We start from the raw sequence: 24,499 nt of genomic DNA on the forward strand, positions 1-24,499 counted from the left end.
CGTGGCTCCTCTGCTTCCTGAGATCGAGATCCATCACGCCCACCTTCTCCCGCACGGACGCGTCCGCCGCCCGCAAGCGCACTAGTCTAGCACCCGGATGCCCAGCCGCTCTCGCAACATCTCGTGCATGTCGTGCTCAGCCTCTAGCCCGCAACGCCAGGTGCTCTAGCACCCACACCTCTCATGCACGAGCACCCCAGGGTCCTCGCCCGCGTGTCCTCTAGCACCGGTGACGAGCATGCCAGAGCTCCAGCGAGCCGCCGCTGTCGTGGGACCTTGCCCAGGTCGGCCCCGTAGTTGCCCTCCTCCTTCTCCTTCCTTTTCCCATTACCTCTCTCCCTCTCCCTAGTTCTCTCATTCTCTTTCTGTACTTGCAGCAACACGAGCTCCCCAACCATGGTCGCTGCCATGAGCTCCCTCTACCTCGGATCTGGCCTCCCCTCACCACAGAAGCCGTCCTGCACCCGGACCTCATCGGATCCGTGGGCCCTCGCCCAACCTCTCCCTTTTCGGCCAGCCCCGCTACCCCTTCCTCTACGCCATGGATTCCATGCTGCAACGCACACACGTGAGGAGAACGGAGACGCTCGGTCGTTTTCGCCGTCACTCGCGTTGACCTAGTCAGCCCTTGCCGCACCACCGGAGGCCGCGTCCTAGCACCTTGCCGTACTGCCGTTCGCCAACGCCATCTTGCAAAGCTTCATCACCGTCGGCCTTACCTCTTCTTTGACCAGGCAAACCAAGCCATTGTTGTCCGCTTTATCTCTACTAATAAAAGCACGAGAGGGCAGATTCAACTGAGGATATCAGCCGTTGATTATACATAATCTAATGGTCTTAAACAACATTGCCGAAACGTTAACGAAACGTTAATCCCTTCGTTAACGAAACCAACCACCGAAGAAACCCACCCCCACATCCACGCTCGGAAACCGCCCCACACTCGAACTCGCCCCGCCCACCCTACCGCGCGCAGCCGCCGCCCGCACGCCCGACGCTCGGCCTGCCCACCCTGCCTCGCGCAGCCGGCGCCGCCCGCTCGCCCGACGCTCGGCCTGCCCACCCTGCCTCGTGCAGCCGCCGCTCGCGCCGCCCGCTCGCCCGACGGTCGGCCCGCCCACCCTGCCTCGCGCAGCCGCCGCAGCTCGCGCCACGCCGCTCGCCTCGCCCCCACTCGCTCGCCACACTCCCCTTCCCCAGCACCTCCGCCGACGCGCGCAGCAGGTCCTCCAGGTCGAAGATGTACCCCGCGCCCTTCCCTACGAACACCAGCCGGCTAGCCTCCCCCGTCCCGCCTCCCGCCGCCACCGCGGCCACAGACCCGGAGGTTCCGGCGTCGTCCTTTGGCGAGGACGCTGTGCCCGTGCCATCGCCGGACGACGCCGGCGGTCTTGTTGTGCCTGTCGCCGCCCTTGGGATAGTTAGGCGTAGTGCCGACCTCCAGATCCGCCACCGCCCGATCCGACCTCCTCTCATGTTCTTTGCCTAGGGAGCAGCTCCCCACGCGCCGCTCCGTCTCGTGGATGGCCTTGTACTGCTCGGTGAACGAACACTGAATCTGAAGTGTCTGTTGTCTGCAGGAAGGCGATGTCATATCCATCGCCGATAACTCCTACTCTAGGCAGCAGATCCTGTCCATGGAGAAGAATATCCTGAACAGCATGGCGTGGAACCTCACGGTGCCCACCCCGTACGTCTTCCTGGTGCGGTTCGCCAAGGCCGCCACGGGCATCAAGGAGGTGAGAAGAACTGTTCATGGATTTTGATTCTCATCTCTGAACTTGTCTCTGTCTGACATGGAATTTGCGTCCTACATAGTGCTGAACTTCTTTTCCTTCTGTTCTTGTGAATGAATGCAGCTTGCAAACATGATATTCTTCTTCGCCGAGATGGCGCTCATGGAATACGAGCTGATCACCGTGGGCCCCTCGCTGCTGGCAGTGTCTGCCGTGTACGTTGCTCGGTGCACGCTGAAAATAAGCCCTATGTGGACAGAAACCCTTAAGCATCACACTGGACTTGCTGAACCACAGCTCCTGTGAGTGATCCATTTACTTGTCTCTTTGTTGTCTACCTGCCTGATCGATGAACTTGGCTGCATGAGCTGGAATTCATGGAAATTCTATCTGTTTGTTGGTTTCAGGGGGCCTGCCAAGATGCTAGGCATGGCTCACGCCGCTGCCCTGCAGAGCAAGCTCAAGGCCATCTACAAGAAGTACTCTTGAGAGCAGTATGGGCGTGTGTCCCTGCACGCCCCAGCAGTTGCTCCTCCACAAGGCCTGAGAAAGACCTTATTAGTTGTTCATACAATTTAAGTTATTGCAGGATGCATGCACCATGACAGAGCAAACCCCTATCTCAAATTTAACAGAAGATGGAAATGAATGGTTGTTTTTTGTTGTAGGTTACTCCAAGAATAAGTGCATCTTCAAACTAGATGGCGTATATTGTCCGTCCATAATATGGTTGCTTGTGTATCATGCGACTTGGTTCATCCAGGAGATGTATTTGTGCATGCTTGTAGGACATAACACAAAACTGTAATTTCTAAGAAAGGTACATTAAGTTATGTCATGGCGTCACACATGGATAGTGTTGCCATCTATAATGCCTTACAAGTCTGAGCTCCATCGTGACAATTTGATTACTGTGCCACAATCCTCCCATTTCTAATTTACCAATTCAGTAGTTACTTTAGAGTTTTACATAATGTAGATTTTTCAAAACAGAAATAACTGAATCTATAACCCGATTTTACTTTATTATTTAATCCCAGTTGACTTTGTAAATCCCAGTTTCTCCAGTGTTATAACTCCGTGCCAAATCATCAAATTAAACATATCTTTCTCTTTGGACAACTTGCAATTTGTAATATTACGATTTTCTTTTTTAGAAATCACTTCAACTACCACAGGGCTATGTCTATTAGTGCTCCAGTATTTGTCGGAATGAGTGAACACATTGTATGCCATGAAACAGGCAACTGAAGCATGATGATTTTCGTAATTTCTTGGAAAGATTGAGCCCCTGAACCCAGGATGCATGCTTCATATCAGTTTTTTAGCTGCTGGCCTGCTTCAAGTTAAGTGTCTACAGATTACAAGGAATATGTTTCTTCAAGTGTCTACATGCTACATGAAGTAAGCTTTTTATAGAAGTAGTCAAACCTAGATACCAATTTATTGGAACTATAATATTTTTTATAGAAGTACCCAAACCTGGATATCTATTTATTGGATCCATTAAGGAGAGGCAACACTCTTTTGCGCCGTCCGCGCGCACGCCTCGTCGGGACCTCTTGCAGCAGAACAGGATGGCCAGAAGCAGCAGCAGCGCGACGACCACGGCGGCCACGATGATGCTGACGATCGCTGCGGTGGATACCTTCTTCTTCTTCTTCAGTGGCTTGCCATTGCTGGGGCCCATCCCTGGCGCCGGCGACGGGGACGGGAAGAAGGGGCTGCAGGGGGCAGCGGTGTGCCGCACAACTGGAGGTTTCCGACGAAGGTGTCGGCGGGGAACCGCGCGAGCGCCCGCGGGATGGAGCCGTTGAGCCGGTTGTGTTGAGCCCCGGGTTGGCGATTATGGGGATTTTGCCGGACTGGCGGTTGCTGTCGAGCCTGAGCGCGCGGAGCGCGGCGAGGCCTCCGAGCGTGTAGGGGATGGGGCCCGACAGGTTGTGGTGGGAGAGCACGAGCCGCTCCAGCACCGCGAGCCTGGAGACCCCCGGCGGGATGGCGCCGGAGATGGCGTTGTCCTGCAGGAAGACGGAGTGGAGAGCCGGAGGATGTAGTCGGGGATGGCCCCGGACACGCGGTTGGCGCGAAGGGACAACACCTGGAGGTTGGTGAGGCGACCGATGGTGGAGGGCGGGATGGGGCCGACGAGCCCGACGCCGGGTAGGCGCAGCTTGATGACGGTGGAATTGGCGGCGTCGCAGGTGACCCCGACCCAAGCGCAGGCCAGCGTGGAGGCGCTCCACCCGAGCTTGCGCTCCTGCGGGGTAGCGGCGAGGATCGCCAGCAGCGCCGACTGCTCCCTCGTCGGCGGGTCTGCGAGTGCTAGGCATGCCAGCAAGACGACTACGGCGGCCGCCAGCAGCAGCACCGCCGCGGACGCCATTGCAACCGACGGACGTACGGACGGGCGCGCCGGCTACGAGCTAGGCGGCATTGCTGGGGCGAGGAGGAAGTGGGAAGAGGGGATCTGTTGGGGAGTGAGGGAGGGAGGAGGGGGAGGCGAAGGAGAGCGGCATGGTGGCTCTGGAGTCTGGACATCTTCTTGTCGAAGTTAGCATGCCATACCATCCATGGTATAGGATGCCATTTTACCATATATATGGAGCAGGTTGTTGGGTTCAGTAGCTGCTCAAATGAATTCCAACATTTTTTAATCATCTTAGCTATCTGCCGGTGTTTATTTCTGCATCAATTATAACCTACTTAATTGAAAATTGGGTGTTTATTTCTGCATCAATTATAACCTACTTAATTGAAAATTGTTTCTTCAGCACAGCTTGATCCAAGTTTATATAAATGCTGAAATGAGTGCTCTGGAGCAATGGATTCGCAAGTATGGAGAGGACACACAGTAGTGGCATCGACCCAGATCCGGAGTCAAGCAGGTGAGCACACACAGTGAAGGTGTTGTTCCATCTCTCTGATGGCTCCTGGACATATTGTCGGCGGCCTAGCAGATCCGAGCTCATCGGCAACGAAGCTCCGCCCAGAAGTGTGCTTCTCGCAGCAGCCCCGCTATGGCGATATGGTAGTCTCTCTGCCTCGACTATCCATGCATTCTTTCCAACCAGCCATTTCTAGGTGGTGCGAACTTACAAGTCGTCACCACGGTGGTTCGTCCTTCTATATCATTTCGTACCATTGGTAATCATACAAAAATTGTAGTCGTTAACTGTGCAGAGATGAATTGCTTAATATTAATGAGTGTTATCTGATATTATAAATGTGCACCTGATTTGCATCTGCTAACTTGGATTGAGCCAATGTACTCCCCAAGTTCATAGAGGGTGCCTAGGCACCCGGGTGTTGAAAATCCACTCTCTATCTACAGTCTCGTGTTATGGTACGTTGTGCTCAATATCTTATGTGATGGATTTTGTATTATTTATAAGGAGTGGGAAGGTCGAATGAACGTGGGGATGTCAAATTCGGTAGCGACAGCAATCAGGGACAGCATAAGGGATACATCAATTGGCAAAATAAGGAACCATGAGAAGGCCGATCGTGCTACGGTGGAACAGGTCTTTACATGCTCCCTGCTAAGTGATATTTATTCTGTCCTATGCCTTTTGGAGCCAAACATGTCTGCTTGCACTTGCCATCTTGCATAACCCTAATGTACCATTCCATTCCCTTAATAAATGAAATACAGCTCCTTGTTCGGTAAATTAATAAATGAAATACAGCTCCTTGTTCGGTAAATATAATAAAAAGAATGCTGCTCTATCCGCTTGGTTTCGATTAGCTGTTTTATCTATTGGGTATATCTACTTCTATATTCAACATTAATCCACTTCCTGTGCAGGCAAATGTCTATCATGCAACAAAAATAGATGGCCAGGAGCTAGCAATCAAAGTCTATAAAACCTCGGTCCTTGTCTTTAAGTAAGATTTGATTCTTTACACTTGTTTGTTGCTCCCTATAGATTCTTGTTGAAACATATTGCAGTACTGTGTCATGTGATATGCTCTATCCTTTTCGCATTTGTTAAAATAATTGTTCTAAAATGGTTTGAATGACATTTCTTTATTGCAGGGATAGAGACAGATATGTTCAAGGAGATTATCGTTTTAGATGTGGTTACTGCAAGCATAATCCCCGGAAAATGGTTAAAACCTCGGCTGAAAATGAAATGAGAAATCTTAAACAGTGGGATATATTTTTCATACCTTATTCGTAATTTCATATTGCTGTTACTAAAATATCTATGATTAATTTCAGGAATTTGTAGAATCATTAGGAATGAATTTTCTTGCGAATTATGCTGAGGAATCCATCAATGTGGAGAGAACTTTCTTAAATATGTCATCAGAAATCAAGAAAAAAGTAACCAGGAACTTCACACTTTTAGAGGCCCTTTTTCTTCCCAGTTTCTCTGAAGTGGCGGCGGGAAGCGGCCCTCGATCGGGGCCATGGTCCTCTCTCGGCGGGCAAGGAACAACGGCGGCCACGGACTTGCCCAACTCCCGCACCGGAATACATGTAAAATATGAAACTTTCAATAAATTTATCATATACTTTGTTAGGATTTCTGATGTTTGACATATCGTTTGTTATTTTAGACGTGCGTTGCACGTGCACCATTACTATCTCTACTAATAAAAGCTCGAGGGGGCAGATCCAACTGAGGATATCAGCCGTTGATTATACATAATATAATGGTCTTGATCAGCATTAACGAAACGTTAATCCCTTCGTTAACGAAACCAACCATGTTAATCCCATCGCTAAAGAAACCCACCCCCACATCCATGCTCGGAAACCGCCCCACACTCGAACTCGCCCCACCCACCCTGCCGCGCGCAGCCGCCGCCCGCTCGCCCGACGCTCGGCCCGCCCACCCTGCCTCGCGCAGCCGGCGCCGCCCGCTCGCCCGACGGTTAGCCCGCCCACCCTGCCTCGCGCAGCCGCCGCCGCTCGCGCCGACGCTCGGCCCGCCCACCCTGCCTCGCGCAGCCGCCGCAGCTCGCGCCGCGCCGCTCGCCTCGCCCCCGCTCGCTCGCCGCGCTCGCCTTCTCCAGCACCTCCGCCGACGCGCGCAGCAGGTCCTCCAGGTCAAAGCTGTACCCCGCGCCCTTCCCTACAAACACAAGCCGGCTAGCCTCTCCCATCCCGCCTCCGGCCGCCGCCGCGGCCACAGACCCGGAGGTTCCGGCATCGTCCTTTCGCGAGGATGCCGTGCCCGTGCCGTCGCCGGACGACGCCGACGGTCTTGTTGTGCCTGTTGCCGCCCTTGGGATAGTTAGGCGGAGTGCCGGCCTCCAGATCCGCCACCGCCCGATCCGACCTCCTCTCATGTTCTTTGCCTAGGGAGCAGCTCCCCACGCGCCGCTCCGTCTCGTGGATGGCCTTGTACTGCTCGATGAACGAACTCTGAATCTGAAGTGTCTGTTGTCTGCAGGTAGGCAATTTCATATCCATCGCCAATAACTCCTACTCGAGGCAGCAGATCCTCTCCATGGAGAAGAATATCCTGAACAGCATGGCGTGGAACCTCACGGTGCCAACCCCGTACGTCTTCCTGGTGCGGTTCGCCAAGGCCGCCGGGGGCGACAAGGAGGTGAGAAGAACTGGTCATGGATTTTGATTCTGATCTCTGAACTTGTCTCTGTCTGACATGGAATTTGCGTCCTACGTAGTGCTAAACTTCTTTTCCTCCTGTTCTTGTGAATGCATGCACCTTGCAAACATGATATTCTTCTTCACCGAGATGGCGCTCATGGAATACGAGCTGGTCACCGTGGGCCCCTCGCTGCTGGCAGCGTCTGCCGTGTACGCTGCTCGGTGCACGGTGAAAATAAGCCCTATCTGGACAGAAACCCTTAAGCATCACACCGGACTTGCTGAACCACAACTCCTATGAGTGATCCATTTACTTGTCTCTCTCTTTTCTACCTGCCTGATTGATGAACTTGGCTGCATGAGTTGGAATTCATGGAAATTCTATCTGTTTGTTGGTTTCAGGGGGCCTGCCAAGATGCTAGGCATGGCTCACGCCGCTGCCCCGCAGAGCAAGCTCAAGGCCATCTACAAGAAGTACTCTTGAGAGCAGTATGGGCGTGTGTCCCTGCACGCCCCAGAAGTTGCCCCTCCACAAGGCCTGAGAAAGACCTTATTAGTTGTTCATACAATTTAAGTTATTGCAGGATGCATGCACCATGACAGAGCAAACCCCTATCTCAAATTTAACAGAAGATGGAAATGAATGGTTGTTTTTTGTTGTAGGTTACTCCAAGAATAAGTGCATCGTCAAACTAGATGGCGTATATTATCCGTCCATAATATGGTTGCTTGTGTATCATGCGACTTGGTTCATCCAGGAGATGTATTTGTGCATGCTTGTGGGACATAGCAAAAAACTATAATTTCTAAGAAAGGTACATTAAGTTATGTCATGGCGTCACACATGGATAGTGTTGCCATCTATAATGCCTTACAAGTCTGAGCTCCATCGGGACAATTTGATTAATGTGCCACAATCCTGCCATTTCTAATTTACCAATTCAGTAGTTACTTTAGTGAAAGTGCGTTATATCGACTAGAGGGGGGGGGTGAATAGGAGGTTTTTAGAATTTCATCGCTGAGGAAATTCCTTTTGAGGAAATTCCTCACTGATGACTAACTTACAGCGGAAACAGTAAAGGATTAGACGTGCAAACGTTCACACCAGCAGTATTTCTGAGTGAAGAATGTGAAAACAGATTGCACAGTTAGCAGGTACGTAGAATACAGACGATGATTAACTATTGTGAAGAATTTGGGGTTGAGGAAATTCAGAGAAAGTCTTCAGCAAATTCTTCAAACAGTCATAGTGAAAGTCATCAACACATAATACAGAGAAAGTAAAGAGTTGAGGAATTAGAACCCGATTCTCAAAGAAGACAGTCGTTGATGACCCAGTTCCAACTGCTGTGACAGTTGTACATCTGGTTTGGAGCGGCTTGGTATTGAAACCAAAGGACACCCAGTCCCGGGACACACAGTCCCTACTGTATTCTCCTTGAGCTAAGGACACACAGTCCTCGCCCAACACTCGTGGTAAGTCTTCAGGGCAGACTTCCAAACCCTCACAAACTTGGTCACCCGGCGATCCACAATTGACTGCTGGAATGCTCTAGACCATGACGCCTAACCGTCTGGAGGATGCACAGTGCTCAAAGGTAAAAGGCTTCAGTCCCACACAGGAACAACTTCTTCAGTGATGCTCAATCACTAGGTTTGGTTTGTGGTTTCGGTGGGTGGTGTATTTCCTTACTGATGAATTACTCTCGAAGACTCTGAGGAATTTGGGTTGCTCTTATGACAAGTGTCAGTTTCTAACGGAGCAGCCAACCAGCTAGTGGTTGTGGGGGGTGGTTATTTATAGCCTGGGAGCATCCCGACATGATTTGACACCAATGCCCTTAAATAATATGACCGTTGGAGTGGATAAGACCAGTGACTTGGCGCGGTTATCGAAACGGTCGGAACCCTCAACTGTGAGAGTCCTCATGTCACTCATATTCCTCACTTGAGGCTTTTGGTAGGATTAGGCTTGGGTTGAGCATCATGAGGAAATCCATTCCATAGCGTTACTTTGACCCCCTTTAACAGTACGGTGTTCCTACTCATCAAATGCGAAGAAAGTAAAACAGAAATCGTAAATCTTCATGCTTCAAATTCTTCAAAATGATTTTCTTCAGGAACCACCGGTCTTCTCAATATCAGTATCTTCATGAGGAATATCAATTTCATCGCAGATTCCTCGCGATTCATTTCTTCAGCTTCAGACCAATTTCTTCAACTAAAGATGTATATTTTTAGGGGTCGATATTCTTCAAATATCTCAAACTCCTCAATGACTTATAGATCCTGTGTACACTTATAAACACATTAGATACTTAACCTATAAGTCCTCAAACCACCAAAATCACTACGGGGCACTAGATGCACTTACAATCTCCCCCTTTTTGGTGGTTGATGACAATTAGGTTAAGTCCTCAACAGGGATCAAAAATATGAAGTGTAAATACTCATTTGAGGAATTTGAAAAGAAGATTCAGAGAGACTCCCCCTGAAGATGTGCATACCTTAAGGATTTTGCTCTTATAGCAGATGCACATTGATGATTTATATCATGGAGATCTCCCCGTGAGTCTTGTAAATCATGCATACATATAACATATCATATGAAGAAAATGAAGATGCATGATGGCAAATGGTATCTGACAAATTCCAGCATGCGTGCATTAAAACTTGAGGAATAAGCATGCGAAGAAAAACATTCAAAAGCGTCAGAGTACCATCGGGCTTAAGTTACAACTCATTACATAAAAAATTCAGAAGAGCCAAGAGTTTGTAACTTAAATATAGTTCATAAGCCCCAAAAATATCCCGCTTGAAGACTAACTCTCGAGTTTCTCCCCCTTTGTCATCAAGTGACAAAAAGGGACAAACTGAGGACTAACGCCCGCGAAGACTTCATTTCTTGGCGGTTGAGGAAGAGCCGTGACGCTTCTTGGGAGTAGTCTTCTTCCTTGGGCCGGTTGGTGTGTCGAGTTGTTCCTCATCAGATTCAGCAGTGCGGAATGAAGAAAAGGAGCTGTCTTCTCGGTCTGGCACTGGAATGGGCCTGAACTTCCTCTTGGGAGGCCACGACCAGTCAAAGTCTCGCTCAAAGTCCATTTCTTCAAGCTCAGTCTGAGTCTTCAGATGTGCAAGTGTAGCCCAGGTGCGATCGAAAACCTCATGCAGATAGTGATGGTTAATCTTCACAGAGTTCTGTGTTTCAGTGAGTGTTTTCACAATGGCACCAAACTAGCGTTTGACCCATTTGTGGTTGCGATCCACCTTCTGGTGAAGACTGAGGAGGAGCTCTCTGGTGTTCAGCACGCGAGGAGGAACTGGGCTTGCTAGATGAGTCTCAGTATCGTCCCATGAAGAATATGCTTCTGGCTCTCTGAACTGGCCATCAAGGGGCATGTTGCCTTCTTCAATCACAGATTTTCCTTTCCCTTCAATGGGTTCAAAAGTCTTCTTGTTGACCCGGATAGGAGGCATATAACCAACATGGTTTTGACAATCAGCGTGAAAGTTGATGCATGTCCTTGTCCTGATGAATCTCATGATCCACTAGGCATAAATCTTGTGATCATAGGGGCACATTGCATTGTCGGCCAAAGTCCTCAAGAAGAAATCATGGATATTAATAGGAATACCGTGAATGATGTTGAAGAGGATATTCTTCATGAGGCCTACAACATCTTCTTCATCGTCATGGACTTTGACTGGCGCGAGCACACTGCAGAGGATTCTGTAGACAGACCGGGGTGTGTACTTGAGCTCGTGGACGAGGAAGGTTGTTCTTGGGGGTTTGCCTGCAGCCAAAGGCTTCATGAGGACTTCTATCATTCCATTTGGTAGCTCACGCTCACCATAAAGCTTCACTGCCCCATCTGAGGGAATTGGTACGGGCGGTTCTCTGAGGAGTTCAGAAGCAGGAGCTTTGTAGTGAGTGTTTTGAGACATCCAGTCAAACACCCAAGTGTTGATGTCGTCAGCGTTGCCAGATATGTGAAGAGTGGCATAGAACTGAAGAATAAGCTCGCTGTTCCAGTCTGATATGTCTGAGCACATGGGGAGCAAACCTACATCGTGGAGTACATTGAGGACTGGTTCCAGGCAGGGTATTGCTTCAAGCTCAACATGAGGAATGTGCCTGTGCTGGAATATCCTGTTGCGTCCACAGAGCACAGAGGAATAGTAGTTCATCTGAGTCCTTGTTCAAAACTTCAGATGCCTCATTTGAGTCTTGTCATAAGGGTTCTCTCCGATGAAGTACATGCGTTCTTCAAAGAAATCTTCTTTCTGAAACTTTGGACGCTTGGAGAATGGCTGGCGCTGAACTGGCTGAAGATTTTGCTGAGGAATGGGGGAGGAGACAACAAGAGCAGTCTCTGGGTTGAGCACAATGAAGTGATTGTCTTGGGCGGGTACATTTTCTTCAGCATTTTCCTTAAGGTGAGGAATTTCATCAGCTTGTACTTCATGCTGAGGAGATGATGCTTGCTCTGGCTGAGCTTCAGGCTGAGGAATTTCTGCTTCTTTCTCATTTCGAGGAGTTGGGTCAGCCTGTTTCTCATCTTGAGGAGTCTTCTCAGAGTGTACAATTTCATCAACATGAGGATTTTTAGCTTGTTTTTCCTCAGCTGGCTTTGTGGAATAAAAGGTTGAGGACTGTCATCCATCTGAATTTTCAGCTTGAGCAGTCTCTGTCTGAGGAATAAGAGGTTGAGGACTGTCATCAATCTGAATTTCCTCATCAGTGTGTTCCTCAGAGGCGACATCCTAATTTCCTCATCTGCCCTTGTAGCTAGGTCATCAATGACGACCATCTCATAGGAAGGGGCGACATTGAGAGGCACTGGGTCCAGAGGAGCAGTTTCTTCAGTTTCTTTGAGGCGCTTCGCCTCAGTCTCTTCTACTGCTGAGGAGGCTTTTCTCTTCTTGGCTTCCTTTTCAGCAGCCCTTGTTTTCTTCGCGTCTGATGCAGACGGAATTATCTTCTTCACCTTTGAAGCTTTTGGTGGAGGTGTTCTTTCTTCAGAATCTTCAGCTGGTAGTGAGGAACCAGCTGGAACCGAGTCATCAGCCTGCTTTGATGAAGCAGCTGGGTCATGAGCAGTCTCATCAGTGGCAACAGTTTCATCAGTTGCAGTTTCCGTGATGATTTCTTCAATAGCCGGTTCATCAACACGGCGCTCTTGGTGTTCTTCCTCAGCTTGAGGAGTTTCCTCCTCATCAGGAGATGCATCTGCTGGCTCCTTAACCAAGGGTTGAGGAGTTGGTGCTGGGGGTGCGGTTCTCTTGTTGTAGTCATCAACAACACTAGTGGCTAGCTTGATGAAATTGCTCTTGATGCTTTTGCGATCTGACAGCTTGTCGTACTTGTCAGTCAATACTTGCAGCTCTTCCTGGGTTGACACCAGTGCATCAGGAGTCAGTTTGAGAAGATTCTGCCTGAGGAATTTCTCCTTTTTGGCCTTTGCAACCTTTGCCTGCCTGGCCTGCTGTTCTTTCCACTTGGCTTCATTTATGAAGGTGACCACCATGTGGCTGATGCCAGAAGGAAGTTTCAAATCATCAATGGGAGTGTTTGGATCCTCATACCAGATATTGATGTAGTCAAGGAGGACCTTGGGGTCCATGGCCAGAGGAATAACACTGCCTGATGCTTGAGCTACCCTTTCTTGCTTGTTTCTATTGATGGCTTGCAGGGTTTCATCATCATATTCATCACTTCCCTCTGATGCAGACGGGACTGCGATGATTTTGCTGGAGCTGGGCAGAGGTGCACGTTCAGCAGTTGCCAAAGTCTTCATAAGTGGTGTTGAAGACTTTGTCTCCGAGCTAGTTGCAGCTGGGAGTGAGGAGCTGGAGCTGGCGGTCTTAGGTTTCACGACATGCTTCTGTACTGGTTTCTCTTGAGGCTTTGGAGGTGGAGCTGAGGATTTTGGTGCTAAGGAGATTGGTCTGATGGTTTTGCCGCTGATGGTTTTGGTGTTGAAGATTTTGGTAATGAGGGTTTTGGTGCTGAGGGTTTTGTGACAGAAGCCTGAGCAGACTTCTCTTGAGGCCTTGGAGCCCTTTGCTTTGATGGCACAGACTGCGTGTCAGGAATTTCGGAGCCTGAGGTTTCTGCCGCTGAGGAATTTGTAGCACCGGAGGCAGCAACTGAGGATTCATTAAATTTCCTCACTGCATCTTCTGCCTGCTTCTTGAGCTTGGCCAAATGCTTTTCTTTCTCATCTGGATAGTCATCAATTGTCATGAGGCTTGAGGGATGTGCTACTTGATGATCCTCAAGTGGGGCCCTTCTGCCAGGAGGCTTCAACGCAAATTTCTTCGCATATTTGGGAGTCACAAACCTGTACTCCTTCCATTCGTTCGCACATCGGCGCTCAATCTTCTGCAGCCGTATTTTTCTCTTGGCCATTGTCTCATGTTCATCAAGCGTACAATAGTCCAAGTATATGTCCTCAGGGATATCAGCAGCTGTGTTTTTCTCAAGTTTCTTTCCTCCCTTCTGTTTTCTTTCTTCCTCCATTTTCTTCAGTTGAGGACTTTGCTGATGATTTTGAACTCTTGAGGATTCTGATGAGCCTTGAAGAGTTTCTTCCAGAAATGCTGCAAATGAGTTAATGTGATGAGAACCGAAAGATTCATCAGCTGACATGTGTGTACGTGTGAACAGAGTATAGCTGCGAGGAATTTGGAGAGGTCATATGCGTTCTCAGATTTAAAGAAAATGAAAAAGTTTGACAGTTTGAGGAATAGAACCAGTGGTTGAGGAATTTGCCTAAGCATACTGTTCTTGGGTTCCAGAGTTGTACATATCCGAAATTTCGCACAATTGAGGAATATCGTGAAAATCTTAGATGCTTAGCTAGTTCATCAATGATTGTGGTGATAGGTAGTGTTTGAGGAATCATGTGCGCATTGTATCTTGAGGAAAAACAGATTTCACATAGAAGATGTAAAATTTCAGATCTAATGTGCTATAAAAATGGGATATATTTACCCTCGAAGGTGCGTACGAAGAACACAGAAAGTAGTGTTGGAGAGGCTCTTCGTTCGAGTGTCCAATGCACCCTAACTCGGCGACAAAGGACGTCTACGGCGGCGACGGACAAAGATGGTCCGACTCCGGGTGATTCTGGCGACGGAGAAGTCGAGGCAGTGAAGCTCTTCCTCACCGGCGACAAGACTTCCAGCGGTGGCGCTAGGGTTCGGTGGAGTGTGCTGTGGCAGGAGAGCGATGAGGCGAAGAAGAGGATGCCGAGGGGGATAAGGACATATTTATAGCCAAAAGTTACTGTTGGCGCGAAAATGTCGGACCAGATAGCCCCTGCCTCTACGTCTCCGCAGGACACGTGTAGCTCCCATACGATGCGGTGGAGATAGTGGAGATCGTGGTTATCCGATCGTGGGAAGTGGGGGTTTAGTTACTGTGCCTTTAAAGAAAACAGTTTTTGAAGATTTGAGGATTTTCGTTACAAAATCATCAGCTGAGAAGGATGCAGTGAGGATTTTGAACAAAGTAGCAATTAGAACTCATATGAAGAATTGAATAGACTGGATAAGTATAGCATAGAGGGAAAGTAGGGTCCGATCACATTCACTTAGCAGAAACATCAACTTGAAGAAATAGCAATAAGTGAATGCTGTTGAGGACAAGAAATCACAGTCTATCTAGGAAACTGAAAGTCATCAAGTGTTTTTGAAGATTTTGTAATAAATCATGACAATGAAGAATAGTTGTTTTGAAGAAAAATGCATTGTGAGGAAATTGATCATCTGAAGAAAATCAACTTGAGGAATTTCACATTGGGCGGTAGCGTTACCCACCATATAAGAATGTTGATTACAGACATCGCGTAGAATTGTCGTAGGGCCCTGAGAATCAATTTCTTCATTAATTTCTTCACATTCAGAGTGACTTTCTTCATCAGTTGAAGAAAATCGTTTCATCATGTGTTGCACATCTAAGTCATCAACTTTGCATAAGTGTTAGGATGTGTGCATGTTTTTATAAACATTTGAAGACTCTAAGATATTTAGCTCACACCGCAACTTGCAAAACCTTTTCTCATCCAAGGGCTTAGTGAAGATATCTGCCAGTTGATGATCAGTCTTCACATGGTCGATGAGGATATTGCCCTTGAGGACTTGCTCCCGAAGAAAATGATGAGGAATCTGGATGTGCTTGGTCTTCGAGTGCTGTACTGGGTTGTATGCAATCTTGATAGCACTCTCATTGTCATAGTAGAGAGGCACATTCTTCATGTTGATGCCGTAGTCCTTGAGGGTTTGCTTCATCCACAGCAATTGAGCACAGCAAAAACCAGCAGCAATGTACTCAGCTTCGGCAGTCGAGAGTGATACGCAGTTTTGCTTCTTTGAGGACCAGCAAACTAGTGATCTTCCGAGGAAATGGCATGTGCCAGAAGTTGACTTGCGATCCACACGGTCACCAGCATAGTCTGAATCAGAATACCCTACCAGATGAAGATTGGAGCCCTTGGGATACCATAATCCTAGTGTTGGTGTGTGAGCTAAGTATCGAAGAATATGTTTCACAGCCTTATGGTTAGATTCCTTCGCTTTTGCTTGAAAACGGGCACACATGCAAACACTAAGCATTATATATGGCCTAGATGCACATAGATACAATAAGGAGCCAATCATAGAACGGTATACCTGCTGATCGAAATCTTTACCAATTTCATCAGTGCCGAGGTGGCCGTTGGTAGGCATTGGTGTCTTGGCACCTTTGCATTCGTGCATGTCAAATTTCCTCAAAACATCCTTGAGGTATTTCTCCTGTGATATGAAGATTCCATTGCTTTGTTGACGAATTTGAAGTCCTTAGAAGAATTTCAGCTCCCCCATCATGGACATCTGATATTCTTCACTCATCATGTAGGCAAATTCATCACTGTATCTTTTGTCAGTACAACCAAATATGATATCATCAACATATATTTGACATACAAACTGCTCATTATCATAGGATTTTGTGAAATGAGTTGGATCGAGTGAACCAGGTTTGAAGCCTTTCTTCATGAGGAATTCCTTCAATGTATCATACCATGCCCGAGGGGCTTGCTTGAGGCCATACAGAGCCTTTTTGAGTCTGAAGACTTTGTCTGGATTCTTTGGATCCTCAAAACCTGGGGGCTGAGCAACATATACTTCTTCCTCAAGCTTACCACTGAGGAATGCACTTTTCACATCCATTTGATATAAGGTGATGTTATGATGATTAGCATAAACAAGTAGTATTCGAATAGCTTCAAGTCTAGCAACATGTGCAAAAGTTTCATCGAAATCTATTCCTTCAACCTGGGTGTAGCCTTGGGCTACAAGTCGTGCCTTGTTCCTCACCACTTGACCGTCCTCATCTTGCTTGTTTCGGAAAATGCACTTGGTGCCGATGATGTTGTTCCTGCGAGGATCTGGTCGTTTGACGAGCTCCCATACGTCACCGAGCTTGAATTGAAGAAGTTCGTCTTGCATAGCTTGGATTCACTCCGGTTCGAGAAAAGGCTCAACAACTTTTGAGGGTTCTGTGATGGATTCAAAGGAAAAATGCCCACAAAAGTTAACTAAGTGTGAAGCTTTTGAGCGAGTGAGAGGACCTGGCGCGTTGACGTCGTTGAGGATTTTGTCAAGTTCTACTTCGTTTGCAATCCTCGGATGAGCTGGTTGAGGATTTTGTCTGGGTTGAGGAAGTGGTGCTGTTGCAATTTCCTCAGGTGCATATTCTTGGTTTTTATCAGCGATGGGGATCGTTTCTTCACCAATTTCCTCAGTGGGGACAATGTCTTCAGCAGGCTTAAGCTTTATTGCTTCCTCAGGAGACACCTTATCTAGATAAGAAGGCAATTGCTCTCTTTGCGAGCCATTAGTTTCATCGAACCGCACATCTACAGTCTCAACAACTTTGTTGTGATAGTTGTTGAAGACTCTGTAAGTGTGCGAGTCCTTTCCATAACCGAGCATAAAACCTTCATGTGCCTTAGGTGCAAATTTTGAGCTATGGTGAGGATCTCTAATCCAGCATTTTGCACCGAAGACTTTGAAATAACTTACATTGGGTTTCTTGTCAGTGAGGAGTTCATATGAGGTTTTCTTGAGGAATTTGTGAAGATATACCCTGTTGATGATATGACATGCAGTGTTGATTGCTTCGGGCCAAAAGCAATGAGGAGTCTGATATTCTTCAAGCATAGTTCTAGCCATTTCAACCAGAGTCCTGTTCTTCCTTTCGACGACACCATTCTACTGAGGAGTATAAGGAGCAGACAATTCGTGAGTAATACCAAGTTCATCAAGATAATCATGAAGACCAGTGTTTTTGAACTCGGTTCCATTATCACTCCTGATGTGTTTGATCTTGATGCCAAAGTTCGTCGAGGCCCTTGAAGAAAATCGTTTGAAGATTTCCTGCACTTCAGTTTTATACACTATGATATGCACCCAAGTATATCTGGAATAATCATCAACTATGACAAAGCCATATAAAGATGCTGCATTGGTTAGTGTGGCATAGTGAGTAGGTCCAAATAAATCCATATGAAGCAATTCGAATGGACTTGTAGTGGTCATGATGGTTTTAGAGGGATGCTTGGATCTAGTCATTTTCCCAGATTCACAAGCACCGCAGAGATGATCCTTGAGGAATTTAACTAATTCGATGCCGATGACATGCTTCTTCTTCGCAAGCGTGTGCAAATTTCTCATGCCTGCATGACCTAGTCTTCGGTGCCACAGCCATCCTTCTGAGGTTTTTGCTAGTAAGCAAGTGGCTGGTTGAGGACCTGTAGAGAAATCAACAATGTACAAATCCCCTCTTCTTACACCTTCGAAGACTTTGGATCTGTCAGATTCCATGATGACTACACATCTATATCTACCAAATATAACAATCATATCAAGATCACAAAGCATCGAGACTGACATAAGGTTAAAACCAAGGGATTCAACAAGCATCACTTTGTCCATATGCCTATCCTTGGAAATAGCTACTTTGCCAAGTCCCAATACCTTCCTTTTACCTTTGTCAGCATATGTGATTTGCTTTAGAGGTGATGGAGTTAGTGGCATATTCATCAGTAAGCTTTTATCACTAGTCATGTGATGTGTGCAGCCACTATCGAGAACCCACTCAGTATTTTTGGGTTTGTCATCATGCAGATGAATTAGTACAGCTTACCATCTCATATGCTTCAGATTTGAAGAATATGATACTAATTTCATCAGTTCAGTAATTTCATCATAACAGAAATGTAAGGACGTGTGAAATATTTCTATTTCATCAATCATTAGCTTGTGTCCTATCAAGCATTTCCTCAGGTCTCCAGCAAATTCTTCAGATGATGATTTTCATCTAGAGACCTGTCCTGCAGAAATGATTAGTTCGATTTCTTCACCACCCACATCTGAAGGGGTGCCAAAGCGTTCATCATCCTGCGAGCACCATATGAGAAAGGTGGCATTGAAGCTAATGCACTTCTCTTAACAGTATGGGGATTAAAGTACTGATATGAATATGCAAAGAACTGGTTTGAGGATTTATGAACATAACGATTTGAGGAGTAACGCTCATATTCATATTCCTTGTAGTTTCCCTGCATGTTAGACGCATAAGCACGGGTACGAGCATAGTTTTGACCAGTTGAGGACTTTGATCCTCTTGAAGACTTTGGTCCTCCTGAGGAATTTGATCTGGGGTTCAAATTCTTCAGTGGTGGTGTCATGAGGACATTCACGTGAAGATTTTCAAGACAACTTTTGGGAACCCAGATTTTCCTCAGAGGAGGGCCATTCCTGCAGTTAGTTCCAACATATCGAGCAAATACTTCACCAGATTGATTTTTGAACAGTTTATAGTTGGAATCAAATGACTCATCCGAGGAATAGGATAATTCACATGAGAAGCCAGTTAGATTAGATGGATCAAAAGGAGGCCCAGTAGCAGCAACCCATGAGGTTTTGGGATACTGCTCGGGTTTCCAATAAGATCCATCAGCATTTCATTTCCTCTCAAAGGCAATTCCTTCTTTCCTCGGGTTCCTGTTCAAGATCTTCTTTTTGAGCACATCACAAAGGGTTTGATGTCCTTTGAGGCTTTTGTAAATGCCTGTCATGTACAATTCCTTCAACCCTGCATTTTCACCAGTAACATTTGTGTTTTCCTCAAGTGAGGAAATAGACACAACAGGTGCAGTTGAAGAATTTGTAGCAATGGTAGCATTTGATGATTCTGGTGAGGAATTAGCAGTTTCGCGTTCAATGCATTTAAGACATGGAGGAATAAATTCAAATTGACTAGCGCTGATCTATTGAACTAGTAATGAATCATTTTCCATACGAAGATCATCATGAGACATCCTCAGCTTCTCAAGATCAAGCTTCCTTTGAAGAAATTCATAGGAAAGCTTCTCATGATCAGTGAGGAGTGTATCATAACGATCCTGAAGATTATCAAATCTAGACTGAAGACTTTTCATGTCATCAGTGAGGATTTGGTTAAGGTTCATTTCATCATTCAACAGATCATCACTTTGGTCTAGCAGTTTCTGAAGCTTTTCCAGAGCAGTTTGTTGTTTAGTGGCAATGATAGCAAGTTTACTATAACTGGGTTTCTTATAATCATTAGGTTCACAGTCACTTGAATCAGAGGAGGAGGCATTATTTGATACCTTTGAACCTTTTGCCATGAAGCAATAGGTTGGAGCGAAGTCATCAGCATAGTTATCAGTATGGATGGTGCAATCATTTTCTTCAAGATTGAAGATTGACTTGCTGACGAAAGTGGTTGCTAGTGCAAGACTAGCCTGTCTAGATTCCGAGTCTTCTCGAGAACCCTCTTCTTCATCACATTCCTCTGATTCTGCCTCGGAGTACATTTCCTTACCAATAAGTGCCCGAGCCTTTCTGAAACTAGTCTTCTTGTGTGATGAGGGCTTCGAAGATGAGGATTTTGAAGATTTCTTCTTGTTCTTCGAGTCATCAGAACTGTCATCCTTGTATTTCTTCTTCTTTGATTCCTTTCCCCAACGGGGACAATCAGCATTGTAGTGACCTGATTTCTTGCACTTGTGACAGGTTAGTTTCTTGTAGTCCTCAGATGCAGATTTTGAGTTCCTGATGTCTCTTCTTGATGATTTACCGAACTGGCCACGTCGTGTAAATCTCTGGAATTTCCTCACAAGCATTGCAAGCTCCTGTCCAAATTCTTCAGGGTCACAAATGCTGTCATCTGTGTCTTCTTCTTCAGATGAGAAAATTGCTCTAGCCTTCAGTGCACGTGGTCTGGAATAACATTCTCCATATAGATCTCTCTTTTCTTCTAGCTGGAATTCATGAGTATTTAGCCTTTCAAGGATATCAGCTGGATCCAGCATCTTGTAGTCTGGTCTTTCTTGAATCATCAGAACTAGAGTGTCAAATGAAGAATCCAAAGATCTCAGCAGTTTCTTCACAACTTCATGATCAGTGATGTCTCGAGCTCCCAGTGCTTGCAGTTCATTTGATATGTCAGTGAGGCAATCAAAGGTGTCTTGGCAGCATTCATTGTCATGTCTCTTGAAGCGATTGAAGAGATTGCGAAGAATATCAACACGAGAGTCACGCTGGGTTTATACTCCTTCATTTACCTTGCACAGTCTCTCCCAGATCAGTGTTGCAGAGCCCAAAGCACTTACTCTTCCAAACTGGCCAGGGCTCAGATGGCCACAGATGGTGTTCTTCGCTTGAGAATCGAGTTGCTTGAATTTCTTCACATCAGCTGCAGCGACACTGGCAGAGATGATGGGGACTCCATTTTCCACAATATACCAGAGATCATTATCAATAGCTTGTAGATGCATTTGCATTTTGTTCTTCCAGAAGGGAAAGTTCTTTCCTTCGTAGGTAGGACATGCTGCAGTCACCTTAAACATGCCTGCAGTCGACATAACTAAAACTCCAGGTGGTTAAACACAAATCACACAGAACAAGAGAGTACCTTGCTCTGATACCAATTGAAAGTGCGTTATATCGACTAGAGGGGGGGGGTGTGAATAGGAGGTTTTTAGAATTTCATCGCTGAGGAAATTCCTTTTGAGGAAATTCCTCACTGATGACTAACTTACAGCGGAAACAGTAAAGGATCAGACGTGCAAACGTTCACACCAGCAATATTTCAGAGTGAAGAATGTGAAAACAGATTGCACAGTAAGCAGGCACGTAGAATACAGACGATGATTAACTATTGTGAAGAATTTGGGGTTGAGGAAATTCAGAGAAAGTCTTCAGCAAATTCTTCAAATAGTCACAGTGAAAGTCATCAACACATAATACAGAGAAAGTAAGGAGTTGAGGAATTAGAACCCGTTTCTCAAAGAAGACAGTCGTTGATGACCCAGTTCCAACTGCTGTGACAGTTGTACATCTGGTTTGGAGCGGCTTGGTATTGAAACCAAAGGACACCCATTCCCGGGACACACAATCCCTACTGTATTCTCCTTGAGCTAAGGACACACAGTCCTCGCCCAACACTCGTGGTAAGTCTTCACGGCAGACTTCCAAACCCTCACAAACTTGGTCACCCGACGATCCACAATTGACTGTTGGAATGCTCTAGACCATGACGCCTAACCGTCTGGAGGATGCACAGTCCTCAAAGGTAAAAGGCTTCAGTCCCACACAGGAACAACTTCTTCAGTGATGCTCAATCACTAGGTTTGGTTTGTGGTTTCGGTGGGTGGTGTATTTCCTCACTGATGAATTACTCTCGAAGACTCTGAGGAATTTGGGTTGCTCTTATGACAAGTGTCAGTTTCTAACGGAGCAGCCAACCAGCTAGTGGTTGTGGGGGGTGGCTATTTATAGCCTGGGAGCATCCCGACATGATTTGACACCAATGCCCTTAAATAATATGACCGTTGGAGTGGATAAGACCAGTGACTTGGCGCGGTTATCGAAACGGTCGGAACCCTCAACTGTGAGAGTCCTCATGTCACTCATATTCCTCACTTGAGGCTTTTGGTAGGATTAGGCTTGGGTTGAGCATCATGAGGAAATCCATTCCATAGCGTTACTTTGACCCCCTTTAAAAGTACGGTGTTCCTATTCATCAAATGCGAAGAAAGTAAAACAGAAATCGTAAATCTTCATGCTTCAAATTCTTCAAAATGATTTTCTTCAGGAACCACCGGTCTTCTCAATATCAGTATCTTCATGAGGAATATCAATTTCATCGCAGATTCCTCGCGATTCATTTCTTCAGCTTCAGACCAATTTCTTCAACTAAAGATGTATATTTTTAGGGGTCGATATTCTTCAAATATCTCAAACTCCTCAATGACTTATAGATCCTGTGTACACTTATAAACACATTAGATACTTAACCTATAAGTCTTCAAACAACCAAAATCACTAAGGGGCAGTAGATGCACTTACGTTTAGAGTTTTACATAATGTAGATTTTTCAAAACATAAATAACTGAATCTATAACCCGATTTTACTTTATTATTTAATCCCAGTTGACTTTGTAAATCCAGTTTCTCCAGTGTTATAACTCTGTGCCAAATCATCAAATTAAACATATCTTTCTCTTTGGACAGCTTGCAATTTGTAATATTACGATTTTCTTTTTCAGAAATCACTTCAACTACCACAGGGCTATGTCTATTAGTCCTCCAGTATTTGTTGGAATGAGTGAACACATTGTATGCCAGGAAACAGGCAACTGAAGCATGATGATTTTCGTAATTTCTTGGAAAGATTGAGCCCCTGAACCCAGGATGCATGCTTAATATCAGTTTTTTAGCTGCTGGCCTGCTTCAAGTTAAGTGTCTACAGATTACAAGGAATATGTTTCTTCATGTGTCTACATGCTAGATGAAGTAATCTTCTTATAGAAGTAGTCAAACCTAGATACCAATTTATTGGAACTATAATATTTTTTATAGAAGTACCCAAACCTGGATATCTATTTATTGGATCCATTAAGGAGAGGCAACAATCTTTTGCGCCGTCCGCGCGCACGCCTCGCCGAGACCTCTTGCAGTAGAACAGGATGGCCAGAAGCAGCAGCGCGACGACCACGACGGCCACAATGATGCCGACGATCGCTGCGGTGGATACCTTCTTCTTTTTCTTCTTCTTCGGTGGCTTGCCATTGCTGGGGCCCATCCCTGGCGCCAGCCACGGGGACAGGAAGAAGGGGCTGCAGGGGGGCAGCGGTGTGCCGCACAGCTGGAGGTTTCCGGCGAAGGCGTCGACGGGGAACCGCGCGAGCGCCCGCGGGATGGAGCCGTTGAGCCGGTTGTGTTGAGCCTCGGGTTGGCGATGCTGGGGATCTTGCCGGACTGGCGGTTGCCGTCGAGCCTGAGCGCGCGGAGTGCGGCGAGCCCTCCGAGCGTGAAGGGTATGGGGCGCGATAGGTTGTTGTGGGAGAGCATGAGCCGCTCCAGCGCCGCGAGCCCGGAGACCCGCGGCGAGATGGTACCGGAGATGGCGTTGTCCTGCAGGAAGACGGAGCGGAGAGCCAGAGGATGTCTTCAGGGATGGCCCCGGAAACGCGGTTGGCCCGGAGGGACAGCACATGGAGGTTGGTGAGGTGGCCGATGGTGGACGGCGGGATGGGGCCGACGAGCCCGACGCCGGGTAGGCGCAGCTTGATGACGGTGGAGTTGGCGGCGTCGCAGGTGACCCCGACCCAAGCGCAGGCCGGCGTGGAGGCGCTCCACCCGAGCTTGCGCTCGTGCGGGGTAGCGGCGAGGATCGCCAGCAGCGCCGACTGCTCCCTCGCCGGCGGGTCCGCGAGTGCCAGGCATGCCAGCAAGACGACTACGGCGGCCGCCAACAGCAGCGCCGCCGCGGACGCCATTGCAACCGACGGATGTACGGACGGGCGCGCCGGCTACGAGCTAGGCGGCATTGCTGGGGCGAGGAGGAAGTGGGAAGAGGGGATCTGTTGGGGAGTGAGGGAGGGAGGAGGGGGAGACGAAGGAGAGTGGCATGGTGGCTCTGGAGTCTGGACATCTTCTTGTCGAAGTTAGCATGCCATACCATCCAGGGTATAGGATGCCATTTTACCATATATATGGAGCAGGTTGTTGGGTTCAGTAGCTGCTCAAATGAATTCCAACATTTTTGTAATCATCTTAGCTACCTGCCGGTGTTTATTTCTGCATCAATTATAACCTACTTAATTGAAAACTGTTT

General features: G+C 47.1%; 2 protein-coding genes and 1 pseudogene across 5 annotated transcripts; 1 reads left to right on the forward strand and 2 right to left on the reverse strand.

Annotated features, from left to right (window-relative positions):
• Nucleotides 1–963: 963 nt before the first annotated feature.
• On the reverse strand, nt 964–24,499 carry LOC123396440 (annotated as a pseudogene).
• Nucleotides 2,239–7,969, forward strand: LOC123400128 (serine/threonine-protein kinase RIO1-like). 4 transcript variants are annotated; one of them, XM_045094539.1, is made up of 7 exons: nt 2,239–2,556; nt 4,511–4,767; nt 5,132–5,260; nt 5,545–5,624; nt 5,776–6,222; nt 7,142–7,300; nt 7,705–7,969. In XM_045094539.1, the coding sequence occupies exons 5-7, from the start codon at nt 5,983–5,985 to the stop codon at nt 7,900–7,902; spliced, it is 597 nt and encodes a 198-aa protein (XP_044950474.1). In that variant the 5' UTR covers nt 2,239–2,556; nt 4,511–4,767; nt 5,132–5,260; nt 5,545–5,624; nt 5,776–5,982; the 3' UTR covers nt 7,903–7,969. The 4 variants fall into 4 exon arrangements, with proteins under 4 accessions (XP_044950474.1, XP_044950475.1, XP_044950476.1 ...); XM_045094540.1 differs by having other exon boundaries at nt 4,516–4,767; XM_045094541.1 differs by lacking the exons at nt 7,142–7,300; nt 7,705–7,969 and adding an exon at nt 2,980–3,140 and having other exon boundaries at nt 5,776–6,265.
• On the reverse strand, nt 3,364–4,504 carry LOC123400129 (probable inactive receptor kinase At2g26730). Its single transcript, XM_045094543.1, has one exon. It carries the CDS (start codon nt 4,120–4,122, stop codon nt 3,583–3,585), a length of 540 nt encoding a protein of 179 aa, XP_044950478.1. The 5' UTR covers nt 4,123–4,504; the 3' UTR covers nt 3,364–3,582.

Source organism: Hordeum vulgare, chromosome 5H (genome assembly GCF_904849725.1).
Source record: "Hordeum vulgare subsp. vulgare chromosome 5H, MorexV3_pseudomolecules_assembly, whole genome shotgun sequence".
Taxonomy (NCBI): Eukaryota; Viridiplantae; Streptophyta; class Magnoliopsida; order Poales; family Poaceae; genus Hordeum; species Hordeum vulgare.